The sequence below is a fragment of the Mycteria americana genome, chromosome 8 (genome assembly GCF_035582795.1).
Source record: "Mycteria americana isolate JAX WOST 10 ecotype Jacksonville Zoo and Gardens chromosome 8, USCA_MyAme_1.0, whole genome shotgun sequence".
In the NCBI taxonomy this organism is placed as follows: domain Eukaryota; kingdom Metazoa; phylum Chordata; class Aves; order Ciconiiformes; family Ciconiidae; genus Mycteria; species Mycteria americana.
The window spans coordinates 19,795,115-19,817,495 of NC_134372.1; the positions used below are offsets into that span (position 1 = coordinate 19,795,115).

At 41.3% G+C, this 22,381-nt stretch overlaps 1 protein-coding gene across 6 annotated transcripts in view; it reads left to right on the top strand.

The window, feature by feature from the left end:
- The window catches only part of RANBP17 (RAN binding protein 17), a 166,528-nt gene that overhangs the window by 142,014 nt on the left and 2,133 nt on the right, over positions 1–22,381 (top strand). For all 6 annotated transcript variants that reach the window (XM_075510024.1, XM_075510028.1, XM_075510026.1 and 3 more), the window contains 2 exons: positions 15,456–15,554; positions 19,470–19,597. In XM_075510024.1, coding sequence (XP_075366139.1) covers positions 15,456–15,554; positions 19,470–19,597 — 227 coding nt within the window. The remainder of the gene's footprint in view (positions 1–15,455; positions 15,555–19,469; positions 19,598–22,381) is intronic.

The window sequence follows — 22,381 nt, forward strand, 5'->3', positions numbered from 1 at the left end:
TAGACCCTAATGACTAATTGTGCTTTGAGTTTAGAGAGGTTTGTCAGCTCTTTAAACTAAACTGATGCAATGATAACTGCAATTATTTACTAGTTAGAACATTTCTTCCAAGTTGGATCTCTGGAAGTAGTTGGATAATTAAAATTTCCAGCAGCACTTGAGGAATAGCCCGCCTCAGGTCGTACCGTTCGCTGTGGAGCTACACAACGGCGCGACTTGCCGTTTTCTCCTTCCTCGACAGACACAGAAATCTCTCCAGGCTCTTCTGCCAGGTGGGGGTGCGGACTCTCCCCCGGAGAGTTCTCCGGCGCTCGCCGCTGCCCGCCCTCCCGGGCCCGAGGCGGGGACAGCGGCCTCCGCGGCAGCCGGGCGGCTCCGCCCGCGCAGCGGCACGGCAGGGGGAGGCCGGTGCCGAGCGGCCGTCGGGCCTGAGGAGAAAGCGCCGTCGGAGCGCGCCGGGCGGTGGGTGCTGGCGTCGCCGCGCCTCGGCGGGACAGCCCCGCGGGCAGCGGCAGGGCGAGGGCAGCGGCAGCGGTAGGGGCAGGCGTCGGCGAGCCCGGGAGGGGGGGCGGGGCGGGGCGGGACCGCCGCCCCCTGCCGGCGGGACGGCGGCGGGGCCGGGCCGGGCGCAGCGCGGCGGGGAGGTCTCCGGGGGCCGGCGGGGGCAGCCCGGCAGGGTCCCGCGGCGGGCCGGGCAGGGTGTCAGGCGGGAGAAGCAGCCGAGCGCCCGGCGGAGCGGCCCGGGTCCCTCCTGCCGAGGCTGCTCGCAGCGCTTCCCGGTGCAGCACCGCCGCCGCCCTCGCCGCTCGCCCGTCTGGGAGAGCCTGCGGGGATGTCCTGCTGACCTGTTGGCCCGCGCGCAAGGCGCATTGTTATTTCGCAACAGTACCTGAAACAGCAACAGAGTTATTGCATTGCTTTTCTGCTGGTAAGCTTACGGCTGAGCACTTGTTCGCTATTAAGTGAGGCGATTCAGCATCCAAATGCAGTTCAGTAAATAGGTGTATATCCATGACTGGGGCTTTCGTCGTCTTTAGCCCCTAGAGTAGCAGAGTTGTGTAATTAAACCCTATTAATTCTTACTTTGTTCGCTTATGTATGTCCCGTAGCAGTTCTGGTTTTTTAATAGGTAAATGTGACTGTACAAAGACAGAAGCAATAGAAAACATGGAAGTGAAACAACTTCTTAATGTTTAGGAGCAAGTTATAGCATCCTTTCAAAGTGTAACAGTGGCTGTTGGCTTTGGCCCTACTTTTTCCTGTGGCACAGGCTTTGTTCCCCCAGGCGAGCTACTTAGTCTGAGCTTAATCTGGAAACAACTGCTTCATGATGGTGTCTTACAACTAAACTGAATTAACGTGTGTAAAGTAATTTGAGATATATGGATAGAAAACAGTATTAAGTTTATTACATTCAGCTATTGCTGTTACATTATGTTGTGTTATAAGCACTTTAATAAATAATTTTAAAAGGCTCCTACTTTTCTATGCTGTTATTCCCAGATTGTCAGGGGAAGCCAGTGTTTGTTCCACTTTATAAATGAAAGTGTAATTTTTTGTTCTAAGATGCTACCTTTATATTCTGTTAATGCTTATCTTGCTGAATTGTATACATTAGGCTCTTAGTTCAATTTTGGTATAGTAAAGCACTATTCATGTTAGTTCTTTCCAAAGATCAATCAGTTTTGTAGCATCTTTCACCCATAGTTCTGACAAATGTTCCTAAGAGCTGTGCACGATAGCTGAAGAACTTTGTTTGTGTAGTCATCATTGAAATAATTCTGTGCTGGATGTGGAAGGGTTAGTTGGTTGAATAGAAACAGGGTTTCAGTAACATTGCACTGTTCGCTTCCTTTCCTGGCCTTTTCTTGGAGAGGTGCATTAGGTGTAGGGGTAACGAATGAGGGAGGGTATTGCATGGTGATTACATTCTGTGCATCGTTTTCAGGAGGATCATCTGGGTAAGAATAAGGAGGGGGTTTTGGTAAGTTTGAATGTTGTACCAATGTTTGGATTAGATCTGCACAGTGCCTGCATCAAGACACAGTGTTCAGCCAAAGCAATCTCCGACTCGCTGGTGTAGGAGCGGCGGCGAGTGCCGTTTGGCCTGTCCAGAGGTGGAGCGGCACTGCATGCCTCTGCGGCACGGCCAGCTGGGAACTAGAAGGCACATGCCTCCTGGACGGTGGTCGGGACGGCTGGCTGCTGGCAGGTACACTCCGCTTCTCAGCTCAGGTGGGCCCACAGCAGGGGGCAGTTCTGGTGAACAGTTTTAGGGTGGCCATAGAACGAGGCTGTGCCTGCGCTGAGCCCTTCTGAGGGTTCAGCATTTCTGGGGGCAGTGGGTGGTGAGTGCTGCAGTAGGGGAAAATCGGCAGGGATGTGGGAAGAGCTGGCGTTTATTGCCATAGGGGAATGTGGTGGAGTACATGGGCTGGAGAGGGATCTCTAGGAATAGGAACGGAGCGTTGCAGCAGGTGGATGGGAAAGTATGTGGGTGAACAATGAACTTTGAGGGCATGGGTAATGGTGAGTGTGGGAGTGCTGAAAAAGGGAGCAAGGATGGGGTGGGCAGTACTGCAGTAACAGGAGGATGTGTGGCTTCACATTGATAGGTAAAACCTCACCAGGCTGCTCATTGGAGCTGAGCGCTTGTGACTTAGAGCTTCACCAAGTGATGAAGGTGCACTGAATGAAACAGCACAGCAGCACTGCGTAGCAAATGTAAAACAGAAAGTAAAGATGCCAGTTGCAATGCAAAATCAAGTGGCATTACTAAAATAAAAACATATTATTAATTGCTACTTTCCTTTTTTCCCTTTTATGTAGTAAAACCAGTGATGGTTTTGTTTTTCAGGTAGACCTCAGTGCCATGTACAGCTAGTGTGGCGTTATGCACAGTAATTGAAATAAAAACATGAAGAGGAGCTGTGTTTATAATGCATGCTTCATGGCCTGTGCAGAAGCAGTTGCATATAAGCACATCACAAAAAGAAATCTGAATTGTACTGACAGAGATCAGTTGTGCAAGATGTTGAGTACCTGAGTGCCTTGAGCCACATATGTGAGCATATGCTTAATTTTAAGAGCAGATCAAACCCACAGGTGTGATTGTTCCTATGCTTAAAATTAAATGTGTTCAAAGGCTCAGCTGAATCAGGACCAGAGGGCTCAGCTTTTTCCGGCTTGAGCCTTGAAAGATTTGATACAGCAGTGAGAGGGATTTTCATTGGGACATCTGTTTTCAGCCTCTTAGCACAATTTAAAAATGTTATCCAATACTATCATAACTTTCTTTATTAATTGAAAGGGATGGAGATATACCAGCTGTAGCCCAAGCCAGCAGAGACTTGGGTGGCTAAGCAACAGAAAAGGCACCATATTGAGTGAGCCAAAATTCAGTCTCAAAGTGATTTATTTTAACCAGTGACAATACGTTTAGACTCTAGTGTTTCGATTTGATTGATGGTTTAATATCATATATAATTTTTTTAATGAAGGAAACCCATTTAAATATGTTAACATTTGCACTAGTAGTCTCCCTTGTACATAACTGCATTTAATCATTACTCTGATTGTTTTTGTGGTTGTGTAATTTGTATCAGCAAAGTAACTATGTCAAAACCATCTTATCTTAATGAAAAATATGGTCACTTCTCTTTTATACATCCTTCTTACTGCACATGTATAAAGGCAGCAGTAGCCTCAGTCTCAAGTATATTGCTAAACGTATAGCTATCACTACACGAGTTCTGTCAATTAAGAAATCAAAAAATATTAATGAGCTTAGTGTCTTCTCTAATTCCACTTTGTTTAAAGCCTTGTTGTGATTCGTTGTCATGTGAATTGAGTAATTTAATTTTAAGACTTTTAATGTTAAAATACATCATCATTAGTGATGTATCTGAAGATTTCACACTCTTAATAATGGTGCTAAATCAAATTGGGAATCTCCTCTTAATCATCCAAGCTGTGCTGTAGCTTACACGAACAGTTTTGGGGATGGAGAGAAGTTTAGTTCCGCGAAGTAACAAGTATTGTACAGAATTCATATATGGAAACAAAAAGCGGCGGTTCGGCTTGCAGCACAAACCGCTAGAGGTGTCAGTGTTGGATGTGCACCCTCGGGCTAGGCAGCTGGTGTATGTATGCTTTTGTTTATCAGTTACTGGTTTATGTAGCCTTTAGGCCAGCACATGAAACAATCGTTCCTACAGGGTCAGCTGCTGGTCAGAAGCAAAGTAAGAAAAGACTTTGCCTTAAAACGCGTCAGCCATAATTTTAGTGCAGCTGGCACCTGCTACTGGTGCACAGCGGGAGGGTTAGAGGTCAAAGAGGCAGTTGTTCTAAACTCAGTGATGGCTTAAAGGGACTTGTAGATTAATCTGCTTTATTAACTTCTGTATATTAGATAACTATTGCAGTGAATGACAGTCCGTCTTTCTGAATAAGTCCCTTCACCTCTTTCTCTTTTAAATTGGCTTCTGAGTAATGAATATTAAATAGAATACATTTCAGGGTAATTAAATGAAAACATTAGGATGATGTTGTTTTACAATCATATCTATAAGTTTCTTGTATATTTATCTTGCATTATTACTGTTCATTGCTTTTTCCTAGCAGAACAAAAAGCATAAATGTTTCAATTAAAGAAGAGGAACTGGCTGTATTTCTCAATAACCTCGTGTCTTCTATGCTGCATAAATATTTTCAAAAAGCAAATAAGTTTAAGGAGAAGTATAAAAATGTTTTATTCCTTGTTTACTCAGTGCAATGTAATACTTTACATTACTTGGAAATGTTTGATTTCTGCTGGCCATGGTTGTTTTATATAAAACACTAAGAGGTGCTGGTTTGGGGAAGGGCAAAAAATATTGCCATTCCGTAGAATCTAACTAGCGATATGAATAGCACCAATAATTTTGTAAAGTTCACATTATAATTCAAAATCCAGTTAGAAGTGATGCTTGCAGTCTGGAAAGAAAGCAATATCTTTACAAAATGGATAGGGAAAGGTAACAATCCATTCCATGATCTGCTACTGGCAGATTTGCCATGTGAGTAATGAAACTCGCTCTCAGTGAACAGACACCCTCCCCTTCCCCCATTTAAAAAAAAAAAAATCAAATTTAAAATTCTAAAATAGCAGCGGCTTACAAGGATGCTTAATTGCTGTTGGATGTGATAGCGGTGGCCCGTCAAAGCTTATAGCGGCTGAGATGATGCTTGTGTGGAGATCCAGTGCTTGATGAGGCAATTGCTGCGGCGTTCTGACCTAGTCAGTGTTCATTTTGAGCAAATGGAAAGGTATGCATCAGGTGACAAGGGCTGTTTCGTTGCCAAGAACTTTCTCATGACTGGCATACATTAAATACATGTCCCACTTAACCTTGGCAGATTTCTGATTTTCAGGACTCTGGAATTGAACCTCAAAATCCACATTTTTCCCGGGCTAATAAATTGCTGTCATTTTTCTTTGTTTGTGATCCTGAGATATATTTGTGTGCTCAGGGTGTCTTCTGAAATCATGAAATCCAGAAACTTAATTTGTTGGGGTTTTTTCCCTGGTGTTTACTTGTTGGGGGTTTTTTTACTGAAAATTGAGGTTCTTGTGTATTTACATGTCTCCAGGAACCTGCACAGTTTAAAAATAAAATAAAATAGTTTTTTTTAAAAATCCCAATATCACAACAGATTGATGAGATTTGGGAAAACTGTTAGTTTATGTCAGCTTAGCTTAGCACAGTTCAGGTTAGCGTAGTTTAACTTCAGCAAATCCTTGCAATGCTTTGCTGGGCACATCAGAGACAAGACAGTTTAGCTATTGAAAGAGCACTACACACAGAGGACTACTACACAAGATGGGATTTGGCCTGTCAGTATAACTGTGTTCCTGAATTCATGATTTGTTTCCCTTTAAAAAAAAAAAGAAGTTAAAAAAATTAAAAACGAAGTGTGTGCAACCGTCCTTTAAAATCTTTTTAGCGTGACAAGTAAAGTAATCTTCCATTGATACTTAAAAGTCCATCTGCAGAAATTCAGGCGGAATGTTAGAGAGACGCAATATCTATTGAAATGTTGAGTGTCAAACTGCCAGGGTAATGTATTTAGTATGAAATATAATATTCAGTGCATTTTGTTTTGATGACTGCATGAAATAGCCTTGTGCTCTTATCCTTTGTTGTTGTTGTGAAAGATGATACTCACTAAGAAGTGTTGGTGACTATTCAGGACACAGTAGCAATATGCTTATTACCATCTTTATCATCTGTCTTTTATGTTTATTTGCAATAGCTTTGGTTACAGTTCAGTTCATCAAGATAGCAAAAATACTTTTAATTGTTCTACAGAAGAAATTAGAATCAATTTATGAAGTTTGAAAACAGAAGAGGTTTGAAATCTGTTAGGCAATCAATAATTAATACTTGGATTAGTCTTTTTTTAAGGTCTACGCTCGTACGCTGCTCTGCTCTAGTAGAGCAGAGGTTCACTTTGCTTTATGGATGATCCTTGAATAGTGGTTAGAGCCAAGCTTCTGGGTTTCTTACACTCTGATTTCCTTCAAGGTGTGGCTTAAAAGCCCAGCCTGCCTCCCTGTCCCTGCTGATTATTTCCACATCAGTGCTAAACTAAGGTAAATATGGGTAAAATAATTACCCTGGTTCTAATTTTCTCTGTACTACTGGTTACTGTTGCTGTGTGGGGGATGCCTCTGGGTCTGCTGCTGGCAGACATCCACATGGTTTGAGCCTACGCTCAGGCTGCCTGCAAATCCCAGCTGCCTTGTGGCAAGCAACATCAGGGCTCTTGTGAAAGAGATCTACAAATCTCTTAGTGTTGCTGCAAGGCCAGGTGGATTATGTGATAGATGCCAGGCTGGACTAGACTTGCAGGTGAGTGCAAGCTTGAGCCCAGCTTAAGGGCTCGCTCTTTGGCGTGTGGGGTTTGTGTCCCTGAGGATCGCACTGAGCACACTTCCACTCAGTGTCAGGATGAGTCTAGTTCAGATTCAGGGATAAACACGCACTCAGTTTGAGATACCTTGAAGTTCCTTGGACAAAAGATTTAGAGCTGATCTCATGCTCAGCCTTTCCCTCCATGTGCAGCTTTTTACATTTCTGGAACATTTCTGTAGATTAAGTTTGAGATTAGCCTCAAATTGGTTCTAGACTACATGATTTTATTTTTCTAGTAATAGCATTTTCTGACCTTGTCTTCCCTCCCCATGTGACTGGCATTTTGGAAGGCCTTCCTGTAATAGAGATTTCAGAAAACTAATGATCCAGCAGGTAAAGATCCCAATTCCTATGCTGAAATTCTGGTGCAACATTGAAAATCCCCAGCTGCTTTTGTGCATCAACTCCCAGCACATGATGCAAGGGAAGGCACCGGTGAATTTCTTAGGAGCTGGAGATGAGGAGAGTGATGGTTCACGTTTGAGGAGTTTAAAGATGATGCACACTGTAAGTTGTAGTGTCAGTTAAGGAGAAGACTGAAAGATCTAGACATAGGACCATTTACCTTCCTGAAGATACACTTGCTGGAACGTGTTGGTGTAGGTGAAACTGCTGTTCTCTCCTCCCAAGATGATTATTTAATCTGTAACGAGTCATTTGGTCAGAGATGCTGGTAGTAGACACTGACTTCATCCTGTGTTACCTCTTATCTAAGAGTGCTGGCTGTGCAAGGAAGGGAGAGGCTCTCACCATGCGGACTGGAAAAAATGCTTAAGGATCTTCTTCTGAGATGAGACTAACTGGGTTTACAAAGACCTGAAACCTAGCTGCCTCTTTACGTACTGCTAAAAGCAGAGGGGAGCGTGTATTAATTTTTTATAAGGTTTTTAAAGAGCTCAACCTTCTCCTACACCAAAGCAACCTGAAGTTTGTGTTACAAATTATGACAAGTTCTACATTCCAAAAGTCCTGGTTAATCACAGTTCTGTCATCTTTAAAAACAGCTGTAACGCTGTATAGTCATGGCCCCTTGTTTAGAAACGGCTGAACCTTAAATAAACAGCTTAGGCTGATTTAAAATTATACTCTAGTATCTGTAACTTAAAATCTCTGAATGCTACCAGCTACAAAATGCAGATGAAGGGTTGATGTCACAATCTTAAATTATTCCAGCCTGAGGTAGAATAATTTGCTATCAGGAGCACAGATGGATAGGCAAAAAGAAGCTGTGCAGATACACGAGTTTGTAAACATCTGTCAGCTACACCAGATATCCAAATACAAAATCTAGCACTTCAGGCAGCATATGAGTATGTGACGTTCAACAGAGGGTTTACATGAAATTCAGCACAGGCAGAAGCAAGTCAGCACACCCTGGAAGGTAATAATTAATGAAACGTATCCCCTCCTCCCTGCAGAAAGAGGAGGTATTTCATTCATCAGGCGTCTTCAGTGTTGCTGCAGTTAACTGTTCTGCTTCCAGTATTTAATGTAGATTAATTTAATCCCCTAGACCAGGCAAAACTGCTCCATCCCATGAGACTTACTGCTTTACTATAGGTGAGTCTATAGCAACGAGCTGGCATTTCTTCTCCATCCCTGATGGATGCCAGCTCACCCAGGAGCACGGTCTCCCTAGGACAGATGGACCCAGTTCTGATGGGCAAGACTGGACAATCATAGTCCTTCGCATAAAAAATTCAGATGCAACTGTAATTTGAAAAGAACGTGTTCTGTCATGTTAGAATATGCCCTCAAATTAGAGGGAAGATACTAAAATTACTGTTGGAAAACATGCTAGTGTAGGGCAAAATCTTCCGCTGTGAACAGCTCATGTGCGGGGTGTAGCTGCTGCCTGTGTTCCAGCTCTGTTGTGGTTACTCCCTAGCGTAGCGTCAACATCTGCTTTGTGATCCTGTCGACTGCTTGAAAGGCAGTTCACTACTGGCTAAAGGTAGGAAATGCTGAAAGTAAACCTTAGCTTTGAAAAGTCCACTCTGCACTACTGGTCTATGTTATTGTGCTATTAACAGATGACAGTTTATTTTAACTGTGAAAAAATAGAAAACTGCAGTGGATCTGGTGTAGTAAATCTAATGGACACATTGCAGGTGCTTGTCGTTAGCATTAAGCTGTCATCCTAAATGTATCCTTTTGAGTGTGTGCTCATGTTTCTCTTTCAGATACAAAAGTCAGGTTTGACATAAGTTAATACTAACTTATTTTATTATTATTTCTGCTGGCTCATGATTTGGACCTACTTCAAGTGAATCTCCCATACTCAGCCCCTTGGCCAGTTCTAAAGACATATCCAGGAAAATGCCAAGCTCCACACTCTCTGTAACTGTTCCTTTTTCACATCTATAGCCACCCTTTTCCATCCCTTCTGAACACTGGGAGAAAAGAGTCCCAGCAGGACATAACATATAGCTGATAGGAATATCCTGTGAAAGATACACATAAATCATATTTCAGTCCATCAGCTGCAGGCATATACAAGTTCATGGTATGCAGTGTGTCACCGAGGTGCCTTGTCCTGACATCAGGGTTGGTTTTTTTCAGCCATTTATACCCTAATTTTTTAATAAAAGGAAACAAAAAGGCCAGACGCAATTGAACCATTCCAAATTGACATACAAGATTAGGTCCCTCACAGTTTTATTAAGTCTTGATAACTCCTGCAGCTTCTTTAAGCTTCAGCTGTTGAATCATAAAATTTTAGCTGTTAATGTTTATTTACATGTATATATTGGAAGTACGTATAAATAGGGTGAAATGCTATATTCTGTGAACAGAAATCTGGAGGAATCTAGCCTATATAGGCTGAAAGAATGGCTTGGTCTGAAGGTAGCTTAGAAGGCTCCGAGCAGAAAGGCTATTGAAAAGAGCTCTGTGGTTACGTTAGCCCCGTTTCATGCACTACCTCTGTTTCCTGTCTGATGCCCTCTTTTCTCTCTCCCACTGTCCTCCCCTCTTCCTATACATGCAATGAAAATTAGCAACAGGACGGGAAAGGGTTGAGAGGGTGTCCAGAAGGAAAGCTGCTGTAATGTAACTCGGCCCATTATTCGGTGCTAGAGGTCGAGGCTGCCCACGGTCAGCCGCAGCAGCAGCCTTCGTGCTTCTGCTGCTCCAGAACAACTTGTTTAAAGCTCTTTGTTGGTCTAATGTAATTTCATAATGCAGGGGGACAAGATGCATGATTCTTAAGCTCTTATATATTGCAAATCTCAACTGATTTGCTGTTTCTGGCAGTTAAATATTTTTTTTAGTTCAGAAATAATTGGCTGGTTCTCACTTTCATAATAAGTAAAGGCTTTAGTTTTCTTATTTCATCTGGAAATTTTAGCTTTGAACATGGAAAATATCAATCTGAAAGTTAGGCTTTCTAGTAAAATTAATATTTTAAAACAACAGATTAAAATTTAAGGTATTTAATAATCCTGGAGCATTTAAATCTTCCTAATATTATTAGTAAATGATGATCCATTTATTGATATAGGAAGAATTGATGATGAAAGAACTGAGAAGTCCAAAGGACATTTAAATTAGTAATCACTGCTCCTAATTTAAAAGCAGACTGTCTGAAACTAGAGCTATAGAAACCTACCAAGTTTCATATGCTAAACAATGAAAATTTGAATCTTTTTCAGATCTGAATGGAAAAAATTAGTGTTCTGACCAGCCAAGTGTTTGGTTAAAAGCAGTATATGTTCTTAGACCATTCTAAATCTTTTGTAAAGGAATACATACTGCTGTCTCTGCTGTTAACATAATGTTCTTTATGTTAAAACGTGATTAGTTGCAGCAAAGTAAAGTATTCATCCCAACATATGGGAGGGAGAAATGAGTTACAGGACCTGCAATGATGCAAGTGCTCTCTATGGGTAACATGGAGCAGCAAAAAGTCTTTTTAATGGAAAGGCAGCTTCTTTTCCAGCTTCCTTTAGAAAAAGTTTTCATAATGAGGGTTATTTTGACCAACGTTTTCCTCCTCCACCCAAGAAAGAAAGAGGCTCTGAAGAATTAATTTATTGGAAGAACAGTTCTTTATTCTTGTCTGTTCTGTCAATAGTTCCTTTTGTAAAGAACAAATGTGTCAGGAGAAACATTATTGAATCAGATAAAGTGATGTCCTACGTTTAAGATAAGAGAACAGAGGCAAGGCTGCTGTTTTGAACTAAGTAGAAAATAGATTATCTGCTTCCCCACCCCCTTCCTTTTCAATGTCTCTTTCCTCACCTTGAGACCCTGTTTTCTGCCTGAGTCAGTGTGAGGACTTGAGTCTGCCCCACGCCTCAGGCAGCTGCCCCAGCTGCTGGAGTGCTGCTGCGCTGCAGTGGGTCTGTGGCAGGATTTGAGAAGTCATTTTCCTGAAACAAAATGTTTCAGTTTCTACCAATAGGGTATTTTCCACCTAGAAAACAAAAAATCCATATGTTTGATCAGTTCTGCTTCTGTGCTCTATGCTTTGTTTTGCCATTGAGTTGCTTTGTGATCTCCAATTGGATTGATGAGACTGTTGGCAAAGGTAGAGCAAGGAGGGTGTACCATGGCATGGGTTTCCCTCTGACACCTGCACGCTAAATACATGCAAGTCCACCTGAACCACACCAGCTTCTGCTGCTGCCTGGTAAGAGGGACCGCAGGTCTCTAGCGACAGCATGACCAAGATTTGGTGATGGCTGGAAGGAGCTGAGGAAGTTGAGGGGGTGCCCCAGGCTCAGTCTGTATCACTGAGGCTTTGCATACAGACTTTGTTCCTCAATCCGCCCCTCTGTAAAATGTGATGGTAATGCTGATGTATCTCAGTGGCACACTTTGAAGCTAACTAACATCTGGGAAATGGTCTGCAGTTCTCAAAAGAAGTGAAATAACAATGCAGACAGTGCTGCTGCTGTTGGTTGCTGAATGCTTGCTCACGTACCTGGGTTCAGCTGATGGCCTGGGAGCAACCAGGGTCGCTCTGGGGCAGTGGTGCTGGCCAGGTAACTGCATTCATCTCCTCTTTTGTAGATGTTATTGGTCAAGATCTCATCTGAAGAAAATTGGGGTTATCATTTCTGTACATGCTGCCATCATAAATACAAATGTATGTAAATGTGTGTCAGCAGATGAAATATGAAGAAGGCAGCACATTATTTCAGAGCCTCCTTCAGAAGCTTGAAGAGTTTCAGTTCCTTTGTGACCTGAACAACTCAGGGGAGCAACAAAAATGGGCATATATGTGGAGCTGTGTGTCAAGTACCTAGAAATTCTTTCTTGCGTGGGTCAGCCTGTTTCTCCTGATTACAACTGAGTCAAATGACTGATGCCATGAGGTCTGAAGGAGGAAGCTGAGGATGTCACTTGTCAATGTAGGAAGAAGCTGTTCTATATGATGTGAAAATAATAGAGAGGTGGGAGAAGGAGAATTAGTGAAATTAAATGAAAGCCTGCTACCTCTACCCAAGAAAGAGTTAAAGCCTGTTTATGTAAATGTGAGTTTGCTCACAGTAAATGTGCTGTTTGCTGAGGCAAAGCTTCATTATAAAGTGAGGCTTGTCTAGACGAGCTCTATTGCCTTGCAGATGAATCTGTGCAGGCTGCCTCCCTTAGACAGAAGCTCTTTCCAGCAGGGGTGGTCTCCTAGCGCTTGTTTGCGGGTGCAATCTCTCTTGGAGTGTGTCAGCAGCACTATAAAACGAAGAAGGATCTGGAATGCAAACAGCTTGCTGTAGGCTCATGCAGAAGTAGCACAGGAAACCAAACCTACGAAGTAAAACAAAGCAGCAATAGTTGTGAGAGAGAAACATGGAAAACGGAAAAAGGAAGTTTAAGGCTGTTACAGATTTTGGTGCCCTTCATCTTGGTGGAATTAGGCTCAGTAATTGCTGATTGACTTCTGCCTATGCCGTAATGCACTCCTGACAACCTCCGACAGACGTCTTGATATGATAGGTTTGCCCCAACCTTATGCATGCAACTCTTAATGCCAAGCCGTACACCTTGATCATTTTTTTTTAATCTTTGCAAGAAGTGGGATGTCTAAGACATCTACCAAGACAACATGATAGGATTCCAAATTGTCTACCTCTGCAAGTAATAAACTTACATAACTTCATGAGAGTCATTAATCACTGTTCTGGAGAGCTCACGGGCAGATGTTACAACCTTGTTCATATTAGTGCAGTGGTACCAGTAGTCCCAGTAGTTCCATTAAACAGAGGCAACTTTGTGTGAAAGTATTAGCGCTTGGTGGTGTTGTAACTGTCTAGTTTAATTGAAAGGAATGGGTTGATCCATGAAGAAAACGGATGTACACATGTCCAGATATGAGACCTAGCTAACTCTTGAATGCAGTGTTGTTCCCTACGCACCTAATGATTTCTAAAAGGGTTCTCTTCCATTAATCCTTAGAGTCAGAAGTGGAATTAAAAATGTTTGACAGTAGGATCTTGTCAGAGGAAAAGCTTGGAAGTGGGAGGGAGGCTTTTGCTGTTTCCTGTCCTGGTTGGCCAATATCAAAACACACAATTAATAGTTACTGCTATATAGATTGCTTTATATTGGCTTTGTTTTTATGAATTGTAACATTCATCATATTCCTTGCTTATTTCAGTACTAAATAAGTGTTTCCCAGGTGAATTTTGGACATTTTGCTCTTCCTCCGTATTTAGGCCAAAAACTTTCCTAGAATATTTGCTTAGCAGTTCATTTGCAATTTAGTAGCAATTCTGGGCTAGAGACCTTAAAGACATCCTTGTGAGTTGTTTGATAAAGCTGGAGTTTGAAGAGGTGGCACTTTCCCTCTGGGTCAGTTGTGAACCTGTGGCTGAGCATGCCCCCTTTAGATTAAGTATCACATCAAAAGTCTTTCTACATGCATCGCATTTTTTCTAAGAAATATGGGTGTGTCAGTCGTGGTGCTCTAAATCACAGCTCGAGTGAGTTTGTTCAATTACTTAAAAAAATGCTTCTGTCCTAACAGCTGGCTTTGTTGCAAGCCGCAGAGATGAAAACCTGGCAGTGAATGAATTATAAGACATTGTAATTATTGTTCGTGTTTGGAATACAAGCCCCTATTAGTGCTGGTGCAGAGGTTTTGAATTGTTTGTATTAGTTCCAAAGCAGTGTAGAACTGGTTTTGTACTATGAGTAATGAAAAATAGTTTGCCTGATATATAAACTGTGAAGTCAGGTGAAGAATTGGCCTTTCCCACGCCAGACCATGTGTTCCTAACTTGAAAGCTCAAATAATTTGTGGATATCACTGTTCCAGGTGATTTGTAGTGCTAGGATTCATCTTTTTCATTTAGTGAAACATGCTGTTTGACTTCGCCTTGGTCAGTTATTACAGGCTAGTTTGCAGTGTGGCAGCTCTCTGGAGACTCTGCTCATAGCTACTCATTGGCCTAGAAGAAGGGATTTAATGATTTTCTACTTCCTCTACGTTTGGTTTTAGGGTGTAGATATTTTATAAATGTGAGTCAAACTATTTACTGGTGACATTTTACAAATTTTCACTCTGTTTAATCTCTGAGTAATGTTTTTAGGTTCGTATATGTTGTGGCCTTTGGCATTTTGGACTAACATATCTCAAAGATATCTTAGAGCATTTTATCTTTAAATGGATTCTATAGTTGTTTTATAATTTCTTTTTACAAAAGTTGTGCCAATCCCTAAATAAGTCCTACCCTTCCTATCTACACACGCCAGAGGTATAGAAGCACAGCAAGACCAGAAGAGTCCTCGGAGGGAGGGTACTCCATGTGGCATCAGCTGAAGGCTCTGGTTACATGCCAGCCAATGAGCAAAGTGAATTATGTACCTTCACTTTGGGTGCCAGTAGAACTTAATTGTATGACTTGATAGATCTCAGTGCTTTATAAAGTTGATGAAGTGGCTTTATCCCTGCTGTAGAGCTCTGTAAAGTAAGTCATAGACGTAAAGTACGATGTCTAAAATCAGAGGCTGGATTTGTAACTGCGATGGAAATCGTATAGATTTATAGACTTCTTGCTGTAATCAGGATTGCCTTCATCGAAATAGGGAGTTCTCCTTTCAAATGCCTTGTAGTGTCATGCACAAAGAAGGGTGGATGTGAGAAAACCAGAACCTTGAAGAGCTGCTAGGGACTAATCTGAAACTAATATAGATTAGTGGTTGCACATGTATCGCTCTCCTAAAAGTAGTGTGACAACGGGGCAAATCCCTGTAATAAAGTCAAAGCCTGTACCTTAAATTAACACAGCTCTAAATCTCAATTCATACTTGTTTTAACTTCAACTTTTTCTTTAGAGCCAAGCTTTGACATTTGTTTTCTTTAATTTTCTTCACCTGGTAGTTTTGGTTGTGGAAATATTTCTTTGGAAGAATGACTTCTGTAATACCATGCTCATATATGAAATCTCAGTGATTTCAGCGTCGTTAGTAAAGGTTTCATTAATTTTTTCCTTCTCATCACACAGTATAACAACAGTATCCGTTTTCATGTAAACTGTCTGAATTTTCTTTCAGATGATGTCAATCCTAATGAACACCATCATTTTTGAAGACTGCAGAAACCAATGGTCTGTGTCAAGACCACTGCTTGGACTTATACTTCTCAATGAGAAAGTGAGTATTTAAGAAATTCCACCAGATTCACTCTTCATGTGTCCAAATAGTTGAAATAATTATTTCACATAGAACAAAGCTGCCTGTTGCCCTTCAAATCCCCCATCTCTTTCCTTGGGACCTTGCTCCATTATGCTCACATTAGGAGTGGAGAGTAGGGTTCAGCGCATGCACTGTTTAGGTATTTTACAGATTAGTTCACAGAGGCTGAGTGGCTTCATTGTGATGAAAAGTCCTCTCGAACCTTTACCCCAACTTTTACACCCCACCTTAGATCATGCAAGTATATAATTAACCTTTTTTTATTAAATTCTATGTCTTTGCTTTTCCAAAATTAAGCAGGAATAGAAATTATGCAAGCTCATCTGGCTTTTAGATAGAAATATGAAACAAGAACACTCTGGAAATCACATCAGAAAAATTGCTTCCCAGAAAAATAGTTAACCAATTTCTTTTTCTGAAAGGTTTCACAGGAACAACTAGCTTTGGGGGGTATTATCTGAGCGCTTACACTTAAGTACTCGCATTGATTGCAATTTGGATTATGTGCATCTGTGGCAGATTCTGTAAACCAGGAAATACTCTGCAATTTGCCCTTTCAATAAAATCTGAAACTATGAATTTGGATATACCCATCATGTTTCCCTAGTGACTTAATAGAGACAATATTGTCTGAAATTGAAACCATCTGAGTAAATGAATGTGAGGTGATATAAATGTGTGCATTTTTTGTATGGCAAGGCATTGTTTCTGAAAATATTGACCTGTTGTATTCGCCATACTTCAGAGCTAGCTCTAACTTTATTCTGAATTGCTTTATCTCTTGGGCAGTCACAAGCCTCAGTGTATTACTGCTTTGGAGAATGAATTGTCTATACAATAAGAGGGTGCTGGAAAAAAAATAAGACACTAAGATTAGCAGCAACCGCATACATTAGAATTCAAACTGAAATCCCAGCTATGGAAGGAAACTAATAGAAGAAGAAAATATATCAAGAAGAGAAGCGCTGTCTCATCATTCACCTGTGCTGAAGGATCCAATTTTAGCCATATCCAATAGCACTGTCATTCATCTTCTTGGTGTGTTATTGTGATTTAAATCCAAGCTCTATAAGAGAGAGCAGTTCTTTTAAAATGATTGAGAGGGAATAAGGGCAAATTCAGTGTTTAGGAAAACTTTATGACATCACAATATTATACTTTACAGATGGAAGCAATATTTCCTACTTTGGAAGGAAAACTAATCATTTTCTATCTGCTCTGAGTCACTGCATCATTATAAAAGTGGGAAATAAGTAGTTTTGTGCATTCCCAATCTTGTTCAAGACGACACTTTTGTTTATATAATGCTTCTGATTTATAGCGTTTAAGTATTAGCCTGACTACATATTAATTATGTGGTTTTGATGCTTCAGTATAAGAAGAAATTAAATATTTCACTTGAACATAAAACCATGGAGCTGTAAACCATAAGGAATAAATTTGTGACTGGCAGAATATTCTTTTTACTGAAATTAGACTAGTTCTAATGATTATGTGTTTTGCTTAGTAGAGATGGATATGTACAAGCACCTTTACTTACGAACAAGCCTTACTTTTCTTTTGGAAGGGTGGAGAACAGGAAATAGAATTTACAATATTTGTATTACCCCTTTTGCCTCAAGGTTATTTATTTCGTGTTCCGAAAAAGTAGGACATGTACTTATATATGGCTGTAAAAGTGATCTTTTCTTGGCTCATTTCAGTGCACTGCTGGTTTATGTATTGGGAAATGGGTTCCTTTATTTCAGGTAGGGTCTGTGTCTCTACAGTTTCTGAGATAGCAAGCACACATTTACCATCTTTTAATGCTTGTTCACTTCTTTTGTTTTAAGGAGATCTTTGCCCATAATTCATCTCCGAGGGAAGGCATCAGGTTTACCTGGGGACTCAGAAAAATTGGGATTTGTATTGGTGTATAAATTACACCTATAGGGGTAATTATATGCCAAAATGGGTATCATACTCAGAGTCCACCCTAAAACAACGCTAAATCTTTTGAGACAGCATCAGCTTAGTATGAAATGGGATGGCTGCAGGTCGCTCCTGACACTGTCCCCATACTGAAGCACAGGGGCAAGTTTAATTTAAATCCTAGTGGCAAGCAGTTGGCAGAAAAAGCCCTCTGTATCCTGATAATGTAGCAACAGTGTCTCCTCCTTGCTGTTGTCCTTCAGCCGAAGAACACAGGCATTCGAGCGTACAGGTGAAAGTGATGTTATTGCAGAGAAGCCCTGGAAACCCCAGGGCTCAGAACAGCTCCATAGTGTTGAAACAGTGATGCCAGGGGAGAACCTTCAGGGGGTTGCTGTACTCGTTAATGGTAGGCAGAGATGTTATTCCTTGCTGTTACTTGAGGATGCTGTTAATACTTTCCGTTATGGGGTTGACTGAAGAAGTTCTTGGAATGCCTCTTATTCTAAAAACAACCTTTGGACGCTGGACAAGATCTCGGGGTTGTGGCCTCCTCTGCATTGAACTCTGCATTTGTCACCTTGAGGCAGGGCTTCTGGGAGTGTGTTTGTTGCAGGCAGATAATTTCATCTTTCACGGGTGGTTTTCAGTTTTGAGTTCCTAAGTGGTTTGGGACCCAGCTATTTGATCAGCTGCTGCCTTCACTTCCAGTACTGCTGCAGTGGTCAGCAAAGATGCATAATACAGGATGTTTCTGGTTTGAGAGGAACTGGATTGAGGGCAAGTAATTTGCCAAGCAGACATTAAAGCAAACACTTCCTATAATCCTGTTGAGTTGTCAGGGCTTAGTGTTAGAGTGCTATGGTTTCACTACATTTTCTTTTGTTATCCTGTATTTTTTCATGTGTACAGGAGAGCTGTAGTTTTGATTGAAAAGTTGTGTGTTTAATTAGAGATTTGTTTAAGGTTTAAACAGCTTTAAACCTGCTAAAGGTTTTTAAAAAATCTAGGAAACAAATCACAGACTTCTGTGCTTTCTGATACTCTGTATGACACCCTACAAGTTAGATTAACTTCAAAAGTCTACTAAATTTTGTATACTAAAAATGGATTTTCATCCTACCTTTAACAAGTTCTCTCATTATACATCTGAAATTTGGGGAATACCAGCAATATTATTCTTAACTGCAATATCAGACTGCTTAGAAACTCTGCCAGGTATTTGGGCACAGTTTCATCAGAATGGTTCATTCTCCTCTGAATAATTGTATGTATCAGTGCTTATACCATGGATGTGCTTATGCCCAAGGCCATAAGCCTTTGACTGACACAGCCAATATAATAAAGACTAAACAGGATAATGTGACTTGCTTGGCTGTAGTAGTAGGGTAGTGGATAACACTGGAGGTCCCCTCCCATTCAGTATTTCTAGACTAAACCTAGATTTTTCTAAGGTGGTAAAAAGTTCTGTTTTAACTAGTCTATAAATCTGCCAGAATATAATGGGAATAGTATATAGAAAATCATATAGATTACTTAGCTTCTAAAGAAGCAAAGGTGAGTCTGTCTCCTCACAGCACTGAAGTGATTAGAGCCCACAGCAAAGTGCACAAATTTGCACCATTCTGAAAAGACTTGAAAAGTAGTCAAGGATGTTTCTGCCACCTCTCTTAGGTGGCTTTCTGTATTGGAACTGGTTAGGTGGCCAACACCCAATGGGAAAGTGGCACATCACCTGTTAGCACTAAACTTCAGTCATGATATACGGCTGAACCTGGTGCACTTCAGGAAGGCAGCATCTGAAACCCGATTCAGATAGACCTCTGCGTGCTGTTTGCCAAACTCCTCTCTCAGAGGGCAACATGTGAAGCACTTGCTCAAGAGTGCTCCAGATGTAGATGAATAACTCTGGGTTTAAATTTCCAAATCTCATTTTTAATATTCTCTGCTTTGCTATCATAGTACTTCAGTGAACTAAGGGCAACCTTGATAACCAGCCAGCCTGACAGCAAACGTGAAGTCCTTGACCAGTGCTTCAGAAATCTTATGGAAGGAGTCGAGCAAAACCTTTTGGTAAAGAACAGAGACAGGTAAGTTCATAACACATAAGTAAGCTGAAAGAATAAAAGACAAATGGAAACTTTTAACTGGAAAAAAATATAACGTAGGAAGTATTCCAGGTAGCCTTGAACTGCAGTTCCTTTTGAAAGGAAGATAATATCCTATCAAAGAATTCATCCCTAGACTTAACAGTTAGAGCCTGAACATTTGATAATTACATATTTTCTTGGTCAGAAATGTATTCCCTAATTTAATCCCAAAGTCAAGGTTTTCCAGGCTACTGCTGCTGCTTTTTCACTTGGGAAAAACTGCCTTATTTCAGCAGGTGAGCCTCAGAGATTCCTTTTTCCAACCTTAAACCCCTCTGATAAAACACTTGCTTCAGCCACCAGCAGTGCTGTTGCTCTGACAGAGCATTTTCTTGGTGGTGCTGGGGTTAAGCAACTGCTTGTGAAATGCCAGAATGAGAAGGGATCCAGTGGGGCCACTTACACATTGTAGATGAATGAGGCAAGGATTTTTTTTTTTAACATGAATCACAAATTCACCCAACCAAGGCCCTCATTTGAAAAATAGAGTAGAAGCTTTCACGAAAGAAATTGTGAGTTTGTCTGCATTTAATATTCATGCTAATGTTTTGTTACTCGCTAGCTGCATTTTCTCTTCCATGTGCATTATTCAACCAAAGCAAACCTTGAAAGTATAGAGACACAATCTAAGTCCAGACTGTGGAACTTCCTGGAAAGCTTGGAACAAACTGGAAAGGGGCTTGGAAAGAAGTGATGGCTAAAACCATTTGGTGATTTTATTTCTCTGACTTCTTCTCTGTTTGTTGGTGTGAAAATTACGTTGAACGTGTTTAATTCTTAAATAGTTTTGCATTAGTTATGGTCTCCACAATTTTGTTTCATTTTCCTATTAAGTTCTGGTACTAAAGGTGTAAGTTCCTTATGGCCTGACTGGATGATAGGCAGAGACAGGGGAATTTGGAAGCAGACCCAGAGAAGCACAGAGATCACATCCATGGCGCTAATAAATCAGACAGACTTCCTGTGTAACTTGTATTATGGATCAGCAGAAAACCTGGGGAAAAGGCAGAGAGCCACCGGGAAGGAGGAGAGTGCCTGTTAAAACAAAGAAAAACTGAGCTGGCCGTGGCGGGCTGTAGGACATAGTCTGACCTTAGAGCTGTAAATGCCAAGGGGAGTCATTTGACGCAACAGTCCTTCAGGATTTTTAAAAAAAGAAGAAAAAAAAATGAGTAAAACTCGTTCTTATAACTAGATAGTTTCTTAGTTCCCTATCTGTTCATATGTATTGAAGACAAGAAGTCCTTAAGATAACATTGTTTTCTGAGAAAAACATACTTTGATGTGAAGTTTCTCTGAGCTGCCTTATTCTGAGAACTAGCCTAGGCTCAGGGAAGGTGGATGGGCAGGAGGCCAGGCTCCCCTGTCACCTCCAGGCAGGCAGCGAGGCATGGTAGTTGGGCAGCGTGGGGAATCCAGCTCTGCTGTCTGTGCTCTCCCTGTTCAGGGCATGGACAGAGGCTTCCGTCACTTGGGCTGCCAGCAAATACTAGATTTGGCAAGTGTTAGATTCAAATATCTGTGGATTTAAAGGGGATTTTCATCTCGAAGCGCTGTGGAGTACTCTCAGATAGGCAGTGGTGCGGAAGCTCTCGGAGAGCTTTTGTGGAAGTGCAGGCGGGGAGGGATAGGTGCAGGTGTGAGGGGGATAGAGATAATTTGGTCGAACAAGCAGCTCGTCTGTCTCAGTAGCATCTGCCTGTCTAACTTGGGAAGACTTTTAAGCCATCACTTCCCCAACAAGCAGCATGAGTTAATATGATGGCTTTTCTCTTTTCAGGTCTTGATTTGTAATCCTTCTCAGATTTATTCTGTGGAACAGGAGGCTTCTTTTAACTGTGATTGTTTAAAATTGAGCAGAAATCAATTTCCATTAGTAAGGAAATAAGCACAAATGTAAAAAATTATGAATAGAATAAAGAATGAACTTGTAATTGCATCCTGTATTTCCACACACAGCAAGCCCCAGTTTACCACACTGCTGCTAGACATACCCATAAAGCACAGTACAGTGGAGGCAGTTGGGAAGGATTATTACACCTGGTCCTACAAAGAGACCTTTGTTGAGATCCCATCAGTTTTGCCAGCACCTGTCCACCAGTCCTTTGCAGGAAGGAGCCCTAAGGAGCCGTTCTTCGGGAAACTTTATTAGCTTCGCTATAGTGAGCCAGCAAAGTCTGACACAATCAAAGCAAAGAGCATTGAGGCAACAAACAAAAGAACATTTGAAAAACCCTAAATGCAGGGTGCAATATATGTTTCTGACATTTTAAATCATTTTTTGTGGGGGTTTTGGTTGTTTGGTTTTTTGTGTTTTTTTTTTTTTTAATACCTACATGACGTGATAAATGGCAATTAAACTCTTCATTTCAGGTGAGGATAGACCCAGAGAGTAGATCAGATTTGGGCTATCATGCAAGCTGAGTCAGAGTTGTCATTCAGTCTCAGGTGTGATGACACTGGACGGATTTCCCATCCTACACCTGCCAGTAGAGAACTGTTGGGCAATATTTTTGTGAATTCATTCTGTGCCAGATGGGTGATGGTACTGCATTTCACTGAGAGACAGGTTGAACTCTGACACCACTCATGAGGGAGGAAGGTAGGTCTGAGAGAGCCTGGCCTTGATGACCATCTGGACGCGTCCCAAAGAGCCCTTTGCTGGAGGTTTGGGAGAAAGGATGTGTTCTGAGTCACATGAGATGGAAAGGTTTCTTGTTGCAT